Source organism: Henckelia pumila, chromosome 2, assembly GCF_033568475.1.
Source record: "Henckelia pumila isolate YLH828 chromosome 2, ASM3356847v2, whole genome shotgun sequence".
Taxonomy (NCBI): Eukaryota; Viridiplantae; Streptophyta; class Magnoliopsida; order Lamiales; family Gesneriaceae; genus Henckelia; species Henckelia pumila.
In genome coordinates, this window is record NC_133121.1 from 125,325,555 (window position 1) to 125,339,926 (window position 14,372).

A 14,372-nucleotide genomic window follows, 5' to 3' on the forward strand; every position below is an offset into this window, starting at 1 on the left:
GTGGTTTTGTATGTTGTTCACTCTTGCTTCATATATATGAATCTTCATCATCGTCGTATATTTATAGCTTTTAAAACTAGCCAGTGAGCCGCCAACATCTTCTGAGAATGAGCCGCCAACATATCTCATAAATTGGCTCACAAATTTTGACTTTAAGAAGATCTTTACCAACGTTCAAATTTTCAATAAATGATTTTGTCTTTTAGCTCAACAACCTTTTGAAAAATAGCAGCAACTGAGGCTTTCATCCGATTTGTTTGATCTAATCTGGATCGAGCTGGTCTTGGCCGAGAAATCTTCTCCGATGATTATTTTAGAACTTCGATCCAGTATAAGTATATGCTATGTGAAAGATCGATCTGGATAGTTCTTCTAGCAAGTTTGATATGGTTAGATCTATTTACTTGGAGTTTTGATCGTTCTAAAATAACAATTGTAAGTTGTTCTGGACTGTTCTCGGAAACTTGATCTGAGAATTTTGTCTTGTCCATAATTACCCATTTAGGACTTGGTTTTGTTTGAACTTAATTTAATCACCAAAAATTTTGATTTAGTCACCAATAGTATTGAAGAAAATTCACAATTCAAACTTGTATATTTATATAGGTAATAGAGTAATAGATATATAATAAAAATAGAATAGAAGATTAGAGTAATAGATAGAATAATAATATAGATAGCTTCCTAGCATCATTAAATATTGTGAATAGAGTAGCACAAATACTCACCAGTTCTTCCTTCTTGCAGCTTGTACCAAGATCGGGCTATCTTGAGACTTGCTGCAGTTGGGGTTTTCATTCGAGCAAACTGGTCTTGAAGCACTTTAAAAAGAGCCAGGCAATCTGGTCTCTTTCTTTAAGCAATTAATATAACTGTAGATGGTGTAAATATTGTACATTAGCGACCAAAATTTATTCACAAACTGTCTCCAAATTTCAATGTATTTGCATGTAAACCAACCGGATGATTGCAGAAATGCCATTGCGTTTTCACATATTAAGCGTAAAAAAAATCAAATGAGTAGTTCTTTTGTGAAACGTAGTCATTGATCTACGTCTGTGTGAAGGGTTGACCTCATGGATCTATCAACGTGACGGGTCGACTCGATCCATATTTCAGAGAAAAAAATAATATTTTTTCATAAGTCGGATCGAGTTAAAGATTTGTCTCATAATATTGATCCGTGATACGGTGCCACAAGCATGGGCGGCAATGCGGTAGGGTGGACCCGGCGATCGCCCAGGGTCCCACCTTCAGACGCGTCCCTAATTATTTTTAAATTAGTATTTATATTAATAATTATATAATTTTAGTTAATTAATAAAAAATCATATGTAAAACAAAAAAAAATTGATTGTTTTAGGGCAAAACTTTTGCTTTGATTGAGTTAAATCACCACAAACTCTTGTATTCGGAAAATTCGATGCTGCACACAGGGTACAGCGTGTCAGGCCTTGATTGGCCTAATGATGTGGGTCCCACATAAAATGTGTGGGGCCCACGTGCCTTGAGCCAATCAAGGCATGACAGCTACCCATGGGGGATAGTGCCCCATGGGTAGCATCGAACTATCCCTTGTATCCCACCAACTTTTTTTAATTTCATCTTTTTTTTTATGTGGCCCTGAAATAATTTATTTTAAGCACAAAAATTTATCGCATACCTCCATTGCTTTATAGGTAGGCAGATCGTCAATTTTGTTTTTTTTTTTTTACTTATTATACAATTAAACCATGACAATTACTCATATTATAAATTTGAAATTGTGTAATTTTACAAAAAAATATAACATTATTTTTCATTTTCTTCATTTACCAATTACTAATTGATTGTTGCATTGTTATTTCATTACTTCATATTAAGCTAATTTATTATTATCATATATATATTTATTTTTTTCGTTTTTTAGCTCATTATTTATTACTATTTTATGTTGCACATGAGTTTAGTTAAAAACTAGTTTTATTCTTGTACAATTATTTATTGTACGTAAAATAAAAAAAATGCCGAATTTTCTTCAAAAAATACGAGAACAACATATTTCAAATAATTTTTGAATAAGTTATTTAGAGAAACAATATAGAATGTTTGTTATGTGTAATTTCGTTAATTACATTTTATGGTTTACTTTTATAACAATATTCTATTAGTTTATATATATATATATATATATATATATATATATATATATGTATATATATATATGTTCAAATTAATGAAATGAATTTTTTTTATTCGGCCACACGATCAGTTTTGTGTAATGTAAAAGAAATAAACGCTGGAATAGACAGTAGAATTTCAATGTAAAATTGATCATCACAACGAAAGTGTCGATGCTACCCACAGGGTAGTACCTGTGGGTGGCGTGGCAGGTCATGATTGATCCAAATCAATGGAACCACTGATTTGGACCAATCATGGAGGTACACGTTGTACACTGTGTGCAGCATGTACAAATCCATCACGAGAATTACAATACATATTACGTTTATACATACTACTTTCCCACTCTGCATACATTTGAGACAACTCAGACTCTGCATGCCTGTCCATAGTCATCTGGCATTGAGGAGTTCTTGTCATGAAAATTGTTTGGTGTTTTCTTGTGTGCCACAACTGGCAATTCATCATGGCCTTTTTCATCCTCACAGGCCGATGAATCTTTCGATTCTGATTCTGAATTTTCTTTGCTTTTGCCCCAAACCACCGAGTAAAGCCCCGCAATTATGATGACGGCACCAATTAAGCTGCAATTTTTCAGATGACAATAGCAGACAACTTTTGGGTCATTTACCCTGTTTGAATTGGATTTTTGATGTACGAATGTATGGATCAATTAGTCTTATAAAATCATAACATTTTATTTTATGAGATATACCTTCCTAGGTGAATTTGCTCAGACAGAACAAGAGCTCCCAACACGGCGGTGATGATCATACTGAGTGGAGAGAACGCGGTCACGAACACGGGCCCTCGTACCTTGTTCACCACTCCTTGCAGGTAATATGCGATTCCTGAGCATACGATGCCCTATCATCATGCAACAATGTTGTATCGTAGTTAGTAAGCAGAGAATCACCTTCTGATGAGAGACTTTTCCAGTATGAAGATTACTTTTTAGCAAAGTTTTTTTTAGTTAAATGAAGTGGATTTACCGAATATGCAGAAGCCAGAAGCCGTGAATCAAAACCAACCACCCAAGCTCTCTTCTGGCGTTCCATTATTACAGCCACCACTCCACCTTCCAGAGTCCCCATCAAACAAATCAAAGTAGTAAGCGAAAGACTGGCCGGATAATCCTTCAACGTGTTGTTCTGTTCATGAAACAAAGTAAAATCAAGTGAAGATTATGTAACAGATGCTATGCTTGTGATCTGAACGCCATCAAGAATCCGGGAAACTTACTTGAAGGATAAAAAAACCAGACCAGCCCACGATGCAAGAAAGTAACATAATCGTTCCAGTGGCCCAGTGCTGGTTCGCGGAAGCAGAGCCGGCCGCTTTGTGGTGGCTGCTGCCGTGAGAATACCAGAAGATTTCGATGATAGGGCCCGTGTAGAGTGTCATCACCATTGCTCCGCACACTGTTATTAGTGTACCGATCACTTTGGCTAAACTGGGAATCTTTTTCAGATTCACTTTTTCCATCCTGTGAGATCATTGAAAACAGGGGAAAAAAACTATTCTCTGTCACTTATAGTTACCATAAATGAAACTCTTGGATATGTGGAGATCAAATATGGTGACAAGCCCTTTTCAAATTTACAGTAATATTGATCATAACACCCACCTGAAATGATTAATGCATGTATAAACATACCTGAAAATGACAGCCATTATGAAGGTGACTGCAGGAAGAACATTTGTAGAAGCTGCTGCAAATGTTGCCGATGCATACTGGACTCCAACATAATATAAGTTCTGATCCAGCACCGGCCTGATCATTATATTAACCAATATAATCTACATCTTGAAGATTTTAATTGCTACAAATCCATTCAACATCCTTACAACGTATACATGTTGGAATCAATTTCTCATTATCAGTAGTGATTTTATTATTAGTAGTTTGCCCGCGAGTCGAAAAAACGTTGATAAGTCGTTCTTTCAAATTTTAAATTGAATATGATAATGAATTCTATCATAGAAAGAGAGAAAAATTTTGATGTGGATTTTTTTGTCCTTTATCTATAGAAATGAATTATTATCTTTTAAGGTTAGATGAGTAATTTGACTTTGATGTCACATAAACGAACCAATTCGGTTAGTATAGGTGCCTCAAGTTTTATATATAGTATAGATAACAGGAGTTGCGATCGTTACTCTAAGAAAGCAAGGACCATGATCTTCAAGAAGATTGATTTTGTCATTTTAGGCCTTGTTTTCCTGAAAAAATAAAAAAATATTGCAAACTGATCAAATAACTGGGGCAGATAACATATGATAGCTAAGAATTGGCGAAAAAAACATATTTGAAAGGTGATAAAAAGTTTACTGATAGAAAAGGGGTAGAGTTTCGTACGATATATTGTAAATATATTTATGATGCATGACACACTAACTTGTCAAGAAAATAGGCGAAAGGGGCGAAAACCAGCGTCGCGATGGCGTGACGATAGACGGCCAAAACCCAATGACTGAAACCACGTTTCAAAGAAACTAGTGTGATGATGAACATTCCGGCATAGCCAAATTGAAGAGAGATCATAGCCACATAAGGCTTGATTTTGTTGAAACCCACACTAATCATCCCCCACACAGTTTGTTCACTCATTTTTCTCCTGACCTCTGATCTATTCTCACTTGCTATTTAGTGATTGCATGGGAGACGTGGGATATGGGATATGGCCTTTTATACAAACAGGAGGAACTAATGGACTAAAAGACTAGCATGTTATTTTTTAAGTTATTAGTTGCATACATGGCACGCGACAGTGTTTAGGGAGTATTTGAGATAACTTTTGCTTTTTAAAAGTGATTAAATTAATTTGTAGATTATGAAGAAATGGAGGAAAATAAAAACTAGATAGTCTGGAAAAAAAATTATATAGTATTTGAAAACAAAATTGAAAAGCTGAAAACTATAAGTGATAAGCACTGTTTGAAAAATAAATGATCGAAGTGCTAAATTTTTAGAAACTAAACAAAAAACGAACTTCTTACCAGAACTTCATCTCACAAGTTAATTTTTGTATTTCAATTGAATTATGCGGAAGCTAATGCATAAATTAATTTGATTTTAAACACACAAATTAAACTGCTTGTTTTAAGCCAAAAATCAAATGATCATTTGTTTTAGTGATTTGCAATTCTTATTCATTTTTATTTTTAAAGATTAATTAATTATGCACTTCCACTTGAGTTGGAAGTGGCATAAATTAATCTTTCTCTTTTGAAGGGAAGGCCTAGGTTCGAACTCACGTAAAACCAATAAATTTTCCATCCCATGTTGTCATAAAAAAAATTGGAAAATGCTATATGTACATAGAAGGTTACACATTAGGTTACACATTCTACATAAAATTACAAAATTATCCCTCCACTTTTTTTGAAAAAATTCTTTCCAAAATATATCAAGGATATTTATGTAATGTCAAGTATAACGTGTAACCCAACGTGTAACCTTCCGTATATATGTAGCATCACCCAAAAAAATTTGTGTTGTGTATTGTATAGAGTAGATCTAAGTATTGCCTTTATTAAGGTTGAGAATATGTTGGGAAAATTTTTGAAACAACTTTTATCTAAATTTTGGGATTTTTATTGTTGTATTGAAACGATAGATCAGTCCATATTAGTTAAGGGGGTTTCAAATTTTTAAAAAGACCCCTTATAGAGTATGATTTTATTTCCCTTTTCATTCGAATGAAAATTATATCGATTACTTTTTATTTTCGTCAAGATTCCTTGTCCATTCAGATAATCCCACCCGCATTGGTCATTGCCCAAGAAAGAAGATTTTTAAGGACTAAAAGAAAATTACATGAACACTTCCATTTACATGCATGTTATATTGTTTTCAAAGTGGATTTTGATTAACTTTTTTTTTTTTAAGATCCGCAGTGGGTTTTGAATTACACTAAAACTCTTGTGAGATGTTTCACCAGTCAATTTTGTGAGACAGATATTTTATTCGGGTCACCCATAAAAAATTATTATTTTTTTATGTTAAAAATATTATTTGTATTGTAAATATAGACATGATTAACTGATAAGACGGATAAAAATATATTAGATTGTTCCCAAAAGTCTTACTCTTAAATTTATTAACTAAGGTTGATCTACGTGTGTAGTGCTAGGTGATTCCAACATACATATATAGAGATGTTTTCTTTTCTTTTCTCTTTATCTTTTTTTTTTATTAGTGTGTGGATGATGAGTGGATACTCAATTTCTTGAATGCGACACTTTAATAAATTAGATTAGATATGTTTGTTCGATTCGTTGCTTTTATACATAATAATTATGACGACTATATATGGGTAGTATTTGAAAGAATTTCTAGCTATAGAAAATACTGTTAGGAATCAATGCGAAATTCAATATCGGAGAATTCACCACGCAGACGATCACATAAGAACAATAACACAATCCCAGAACAGATGAAACCAACACACACAGATCAATCAACCAACACTCACGCAAAAGCAAATAAATAACACAAATGTTTACGTGGTTCGGCAAAAATTTGCCTACGTCCACGGAAGAGCAACACAACACTTTTATTAATCACCAACAGAACAAACTCAAGCTCAAGAACATATCTTATTACAGAGATAGACCAGAAAACTCTTAATGCTAGATACAGACACGATTCAAGCTTTTGATACTTGAATCTTCCCGTCACAATCTCCGCCCAAGTTTTCTCCTCCGAAATCTCTCCTTCTTCTCTCTCAATATATTTTGAAGAATTTTGATTTTCTGTTATGTTCGTTGCGGCCATCTTCCATCTGTATTTATAGAGAATTAAACCGACTTTCATCTTGAGCTTTAGGTCAACAGTAACTTACAGCCCAAAGTCAACATGGTCCAACCCAATAAGTCTTCATTCATCAGTCTGATCTGCCCTCGTACTTCGATCTGCTTTGATCTGCCTTCAAGCTTCCAGCTCTTCAGAAACTTCATCTGACTTCTACCCAAGTCACAGTACTCGAGCAATCTATCTGCATGAACTCATCCGAAGACTTATCTGACCATCACTTTGATCTGATTTCAGTATTCGATCTGCACCATGAACTCATCCGATCACCGAGCTCATCTGATCTGTACTATTCGATCCGATCTCTTCTCTATTCTTATTCAATCTGATAAAAGCATACTTTAACAATCTTCACCTTGATTCTTTCAGGTTGAATGCTGCTCTCCATCCCAGCCTCCTTGGCTAATTTCCAATCACCGCATTAACTAAGTCCAAACATTTCTTGAACTTATCATACGGCATTGACTTCGTCATAGCATCTGCAGGGTTTTCTTCTGATGCTATCTTCACAAGGATCACATCTCCTTTTTTAATTACATCTCTGACGAAATGAATCTTCACATCTATGTGTTTCGATCGTTCGTGATAGACTTGGTGTTTCGTTAAGTGTATTGCACTTTGATTGTCACAGTGCACCATAACTTGATCTTGTTTTACACCCAAATCCGCTATCATTCCTTTTAACCACAATCCTTCTTTTATGGCCTCAGTCACAGCTATGAATTCTGCCTCAGTGGTAGAAAGGGCAACCACTAACTGTAGATTTGACTTCCAGGTGATCGCTGTGCCATAAAAGGTGAACATATATCCAGTCAACGACTTTCTCGTGTCTAAGTTCCCAGCAAAATCTGAATCCACATATCCAACTACCGGATCAATTCCATCTTGCTGTTTCTCAAACTTCAATCCCAGCCCAATTGTGTTTATGAGATATCGGAGAATCCACTTCAGAGCTTCCCAATGATATGTTCCCGGATTAGCCATAAATCTCGACACAACACTGATTGCGTATGCCAGATCAGGCCTACTACACACCATTCTATATATGATACTCCCCACTCCACTAGCATATGGAATACCAACCATCTTCATCTTGTCTTCCTCACTTTCAGGAGATTGACTCGCAGATAGCTTCAAATGCTGTCCCAGAGGGGTCAAGACAGATTTTTCTTGATTCATGTTATACCGCAAAACAACCTTCTTCAAATAGTTCTTCTGACTCAGATGAATCTCCTGTCTTTTCCTGTTTCTCACTATGTCCATGCCCAGAATTCTCTTCGCTTCACCCAAATCTTTCATCTCAAACTCTGTGTTGAGCTGTTGTTTCAAGGATAATATCTATGTCCTACTTTTACTTTCAATCAATATATCATCAACGTAAATCAGTAGGTACAAGATAATCTGCTCATCATCCTTCTTTAGATAGACACATCTGTCATATTGGCTTCTCACAAAACCAATACCAATCATGAACTCATCAAACCTCTTGTTCCACTGCCTTGGACTCTGCTTCAGCCCATACAATGATTTTCTCAGTAAGCAGACTTTGTTCTGGGTTTTCTGATGTATGAAGCCCTTTGGTTGTTCTATATAAATGGTTTCTTCCAGGTCACCATGTAGAAATGCAGTTTTGACATCCATCTGCTCAAGCTCCAAGTCGAGCTGGTTCACCAGTGCTAACATAATCCGGATGGAACAATGTTTTACCACTGGTGAATAGACTTCATTAAAATTTATCCCTTCTACCTGACCAAAACCCTTTGCAACCAATCTTGCTTTATACTTGATCTGATCTGTACCAGAAGTTCCTTCCTTCTGTTTATAGATCCACTTGCATCCCAATGTCTTCCGATGCTTCGGTCTGTCTACTAACGTCCATGTTTGATTCTTCTCAAGTGAGTTCATCTCTTCATTCATAGCTTCAATCCACTTGTTTTTATGTTTACTCTCCATAGCTTCATCATATGTATTCGGCTCTGAATACTCCACCTCCTCAGCTACTGTAAGTGCATACCAAGCCAAATCAGCTTCACCAAACCTCTTAGGAGCTCTGATCTCCCTTCTGGTTCTGTCCCTTGCAAGATTATAAGTACTCAAATCCTTTGTTTGATCAATCGTTGTCACATCCTCATCTTGCATCTCTTCTGACTCTTTATCTGGCACAGAAGACTCCACCTCAATCGGTAGTTTATCACTCACACTGATCTGAATGTCCTTTCCATCTACATTCATTTTATATCCAAGTTTGGATTCATCAAACTTCACATCCCTGGTGTTGAAGCACTTTGGACCTCTTGACTCCATGTTCCAAACCTTATAACCCTTCACACCATCCGGATACCCAATGAATATACATCTGACTGCCCTTGCTTCCAACTTGTCCTGTTTCAGATGAGCATATGCAAGACATCCGAATACCCTCAAGTTTGAGTAGTCTGCAGGTGTTCCACTCCACTTCTCCATTGGTGTCTTGAAACCAATCGCACTGGATGGACACCTATTGACCAAATAGCACGCAGTAGATAATGCTTCTCCCCAGAAGGACTTAGGAAGAGAAGCATTGATCAGCATACATCTGACCCTTTCCAGAAGAGTTCTGTTCATTCTCTCTGCCAGGCCATTTTGTTGTGGTGTTCCTGCCACTGTTCTGTGTCTGGTAATGTCTTTTTCCTTACATAACTTCACAAACTTATCTGATAAGTATTCCAGCCCATTATCTGTTCTCAGGTGTTTTACTCTCCGATCACTCTTGTTCTCAACTGCCAGCAGCCATTCTCTGAACTTGTCATATGCTTCATCCTTAGTCTTTAAGATGAATATCCATACTCTCCTCGAGTAATCATCTATCAAAGACATGAAGTATCTGCCTTCACCATGAGTTTCTGTCCGAGAAGGACCCCATAGATCTGAATGAATGTAGGCCAATGGTTGCTCAGTTGTGTGACTTCCTTGACCAAATGATACTCTTTTTGATTTCCCAAGAGCACAGCTATCACACAACTCCAGTGATTCGATCTTATCTCCACCTAACAGACCTTGTTTAGACAGCTCATGTAATCCCTTCTCACTTACATGTCCAAGCCTCAGATGTCATAGCTTGGTTTTGTCTTGCTGTTCCTGAATACTTGCTGTACTTCCAATAATCGTGTCACCTTGTAGTACATATAGGAGGTTCCTCTTGACAGCCTTCATAACAACCAGAGATCCTTTTGTCACTGAGATACTACCTGCTCCTGATTTAAATGAGTATCCTTGAACATCAAGTGTTCCCAGTGATATCAAGTTTCTCTTCAACTCGGGCACATACCTCACCTTGGTGAGTACTCTGTCAATCCCATCATACATCCTTATTCTAATATTTTCAGAGCCCTTTATTCTACATGATTGATTATTTCCCAACAGTACCATGCCCTGATCTGATTCCTCCAATTTTTCAAACCAAGATCTTATAGGACACATGTGAAATGAGCATCCTGAATCCAGTATCCACTCGTGGTTCTGATCACCTTTAGAAACCACCAGTACTTCTGCTGAGTCATATCCATCTAAAGCTATGGCTAGAGTACCATCTTCCTTGGGTTTTTCATGTTGCTTCCCTTTCCTTTCCGGACAGTCTCTTCGCAGATGTCCAACCTTCTGACAAGCATAGCACTTCATATTACCCAATTTTCTGTTCTGGTATCTTCCTTGACTCTTCGATCTGGACTTTGGCCTGTATTTCCCACTGGATGTCCTCTTGTCACTTCTGCCCCTCGCCATAAGTCCTTCTCCATGTGATTCAGTGTTTGTGTTTGACTTTCTCTGAAGTTCCTTGGATTGAATAGCAGACATAACTTCTTCCAACGTTATCGTCTGTTCTCTTCCATATAGCAAAGCATCTCTTAAATTTTCATATGCTTTTGGAAGAGCATTCAGAAGTATCAAAGACCGATCTTCATCTTCAAGCTTTACTTCAATATTCTCCAAGTCATCCAATATTTTTGTGAATTCTTCGATCTGGTCTTCAAGGTTCTTCTCATCCTTAATCACAAAAGAATACAACCTCTATTTCATGTACAGACGGTTAGCCAGGGATTTTGTCATATATAGATTCTCAAGTTTAAGTCACACAGCCGCTGCAGATTCTTCTCTGGCCACCTCCCGAAGGGGTCTATCTCCCAGACAGAGAATAATTGCACTGTGTGCTTTCTCGAGCAATTCATCCTTGTTCTTTATCTCGTCAGACATATCCTCCTTCTTCTTAAGAGCCTCCACCAATCCTTGTTGTATCAGTATTGCACGCATCTTAATCCTCCAAAGAGAGAAATCGTTCTTGCCCGTGAACTTCTCAATATCAAACTTTATTGATCCCACCATCTTTGCTTGGTTTCCCACGGACGGCGCCACTTGTTAGGAATCAATGCGAAATTCAATATCGGAGAATTCACCACGCAGACGATCACACAAGAACAATAACACAATCCCAAAACAGATGAAATCAACACACACAGATCAATCAACCAACACTCACGCGAAAGCAAATAAATAACACAAGTGTTTACGTGGTTCAGCAAGAATTTGCCTACGTCCACGGGAGAGCAACACAACACTTTTATTAATCACCAACAGAACAAACTCAAGCTCAAGAACAGAGTTTATTACAGAGATAGACCAGAAAACTCTTAATGCTAGATACAGACACGATTCAAGCTTTTGATACTTGAATCTTCCCGTCACAATCTCCGCCCAAGTTTTCTCCTCCGAAATCTCTCCTTCTTCTCTCTCAATATATTCTGAAGAATTTTGATTTTCTGTTATGTTCGTTGCGGCCATCTTCCAACTGTATTTATAGAGAATTAAATCGACTTTCATCTTGGGCTTTAGGTCAACAGTAACTTACAGCCCAAAGTCAGCATGGTCCAACCCGATAAGTCTTCATTCATCAGTCTGATCTGCCCTCGTACTTCGATCTGCTTTGATCTGCCTTCAAGCTTCCAGCTCTTCGGAAACTTCATCTGACTTCTACCCAAGTCATAGTACTCGAGCAATTGGAAGCGCTTATCGCGTACGCCCAAATTACCCGACTCAATCAAATAAACAAATAATGCAGTAGTGTGAGTAGGGATCGTTCCCACGAGGAAAGGTAAATTTAAAAGTGTCCTTTAAAATAAAATAGGGGGTTTTCAATTTTGAATTAACTACTAAAAATTTAAGCAATTAAAAATTCACTAGCATGCAAAATTAAATAAAAGACTGGAGAAATTCAATAGGAGACGAGACTTGGTATCGGTCGACTACACCATTGTTATTCATTCATTCAATCATTGATTCTCTAAAAATAATCAATCTTATTAAATATTCGTCATTGAAAATTCAATTCCTGTTTCACCGTAATTTTAGTTAATTACAAAACAGCATTCTTAATTAACTCTTACCAATGAACCAACCCGATAACAGCAATCTAGATTTAAATCCACGGTAGCATTTAAACTAGTAAAACTGACGAAACTAGACAACACAATACCAGCGATTGTATTTAGCCTATCCAATAATTGACCCTACGAAATAATAAACTCAACAGCAGAAATTATTACACGTAGTTGTTTCGCAAATTAGAGGTTTCAAACAATTACGGATTTGAATTCTAATTTAGCTATTGCTTGCAATACAAAATCCTAAGATGGTCAATCCTAAAATCTCGCATACAAACTTAAAATAAAATAGATCAAAAATTGATACGTAATAAAGATTGAACACTACAAATCAAATCTCATGAATGAAATATAACAAGGTTTCGTCTCCCTCAACCAAGTAAAAGAGTTTAGCTACAACGATTCATAGCAAAATTCATAAATATCAAAGAAAAATTAAGAAAACTCGAATTCAGAAGAGAAAAAGAAAACCTAGCCTCCAATCTATCTCCACAAGTCTGATCAAAATCTAATAATAACGGAATAATAGTCTAATAAAGGCTAGGAACTAAATTAACAAAGTTTCCAAAAATATAATTTCTTTCCGGAATCAAGGCTCTCGCTCGATCTGCAACATTCTGCGGATCGAGCGAGAGAAAATTGCACTGCTACTGTCTTGCGGAAAACGGGTCTCGCTCGATCTGCAACATTCTGCGGATCGAGCGAGAGATGATTCAGCCTCCACTGTCTTCATAATGTAGGTGCTCGCTCGATCTGCATACTTCTGCGGATCGAGCGAGAGATGGATTCCAGAAATTTCCCGGCCTTTCCTTTGCTTCAAACTTCCGTTCCTCCGAGGTTCCTTCTTAGTCCGCAAAATAAGCGACCTAACCATAAAAACAAGAATCCCATCATGCAAACACGGAAAATGCAAAACGAACAAAATGCTAAAATAAAAAATGCAATTAATGCAAAACAACAACAAAAAAGACACTAATAAATGCAACAAAAACACAACTATCAAATACCCCCACACTTGAACCTTGCTCGCCCTCGAGCAAGTTATGCAAAACACAATGAAACAAAACAAAAACATAAGCAAGGATGAATCATACAAAGCATAGCCTCAGAGAAAAACGCTTTCATCTAGAAATAAGTGCATAGCAACTCTCAATTATCAATGATACACTTTCAGTTGAATGCGAACGTGTGTGTGTGTCATGTTACCCCAGTTACATGCAACTTCAAAAGACAAAAGTTTCAAGATTGTTCGCCGACCTATTAACAATTCAGTGTAAGCTACACTATCAAGAACTCTCCTCCTAACAATCCTTCAACACAACACAACTTTCTTGAGAATAATTACGCACCTCCGGATTTTACACCCGGTATTGCAATAGCCCCAATAATTACCCGCAAACTTAGCTACAACAAAGACATGATTAGAATTTCAATCCCCTCGTCTATAGCCCGGATGGAGCATCAACCCCATTCTATCCGCATACTTAGCCTTGATCTTTCTCTTTTAGGATTTAAATCATGTCAAGGCCCGGATGGAGTTGTACATTTATTATTAAATTTTTTTTGTTTTAGGTGCGCCCAAGATCATTTATGTCATATCAAAGAAATCATCAAGATTCAAACTCTATCAAGTTTCACAAACACCTATTGTCATGCAATGGTCCAACCGACATCCACGATATCTAATATATCGCTACACTTCACTGGTTAAACATGCGTGCTTAAGAATATTCAACAAACAACCTACGGTTTCTCAAATCCAATCAAGAGTTAAATTTTTTCAAAAATCCATTTTTTTCAACTAACTCGTCATAGGCTAAAAAGACTAGAAATCATCCTCAACTCATGTATTTGGACAACACAAATGAACATAACAAAACGATGCATACCAACACAAGAAAACGTACAACGAAACAAAAGAAACAAAATGCATGTAAAGCAACCCCCCCACACTTAGACGATACATTGTCCTCAATGCAAAA

The 14,372-nt window shown here is 36.7% G+C and overlaps 1 protein-coding gene across 1 annotated transcript; it reads right to left on the minus strand.

The window, feature by feature from the left end:
* Window positions 1-2,284: 2,284 nt before the first annotated feature.
* On the minus strand, window positions 2,285-4,824 carry LOC140881536 (WAT1-related protein At4g08300-like). Its single transcript, XM_073286922.1, has 7 exons — window positions 4,563-4,824; window positions 4,324-4,386; window positions 3,821-3,937; window positions 3,406-3,649; window positions 3,156-3,314; window positions 2,879-3,030; window positions 2,285-2,747 (listed from the first exon to the last, which is right to left on the minus strand). The coding sequence occupies exons 1-7, from the start codon at window positions 4,772-4,774 to the stop codon at window positions 2,531-2,533; spliced, it is 1,164 nt and encodes a 387-aa protein (XP_073143023.1). The 5' UTR covers window positions 4,775-4,824; the 3' UTR covers window positions 2,285-2,530.
* Between the last annotated feature and the right edge of the window lie 9,548 nt (window positions 4,825-14,372).

Excerpts from the sequence above, each read along its gene's own strand:
- LOC140881536 (XM_073286922.1), bottom strand. The coding sequence starts at position 4,774 with ATGAGTGAACAAACTGTGTGGGGGATGATTAGTGTGGGTTTCAACAAA. Across the intron at positions 3,315-3,405 it reads CTGGTTTTTTTATCCTTCAA|AACAACACGTTGAAGGATTA; the intron begins GTAAGTTTCCCG and ends TTTCATGAACAG. Across the intron at positions 3,031-3,155 it reads TTCTGGCTTCTGCATATTCG|GGCATCGTATGCTCAGGAAT; the intron begins GTAAATCCACTT and ends GCATGATGATAG.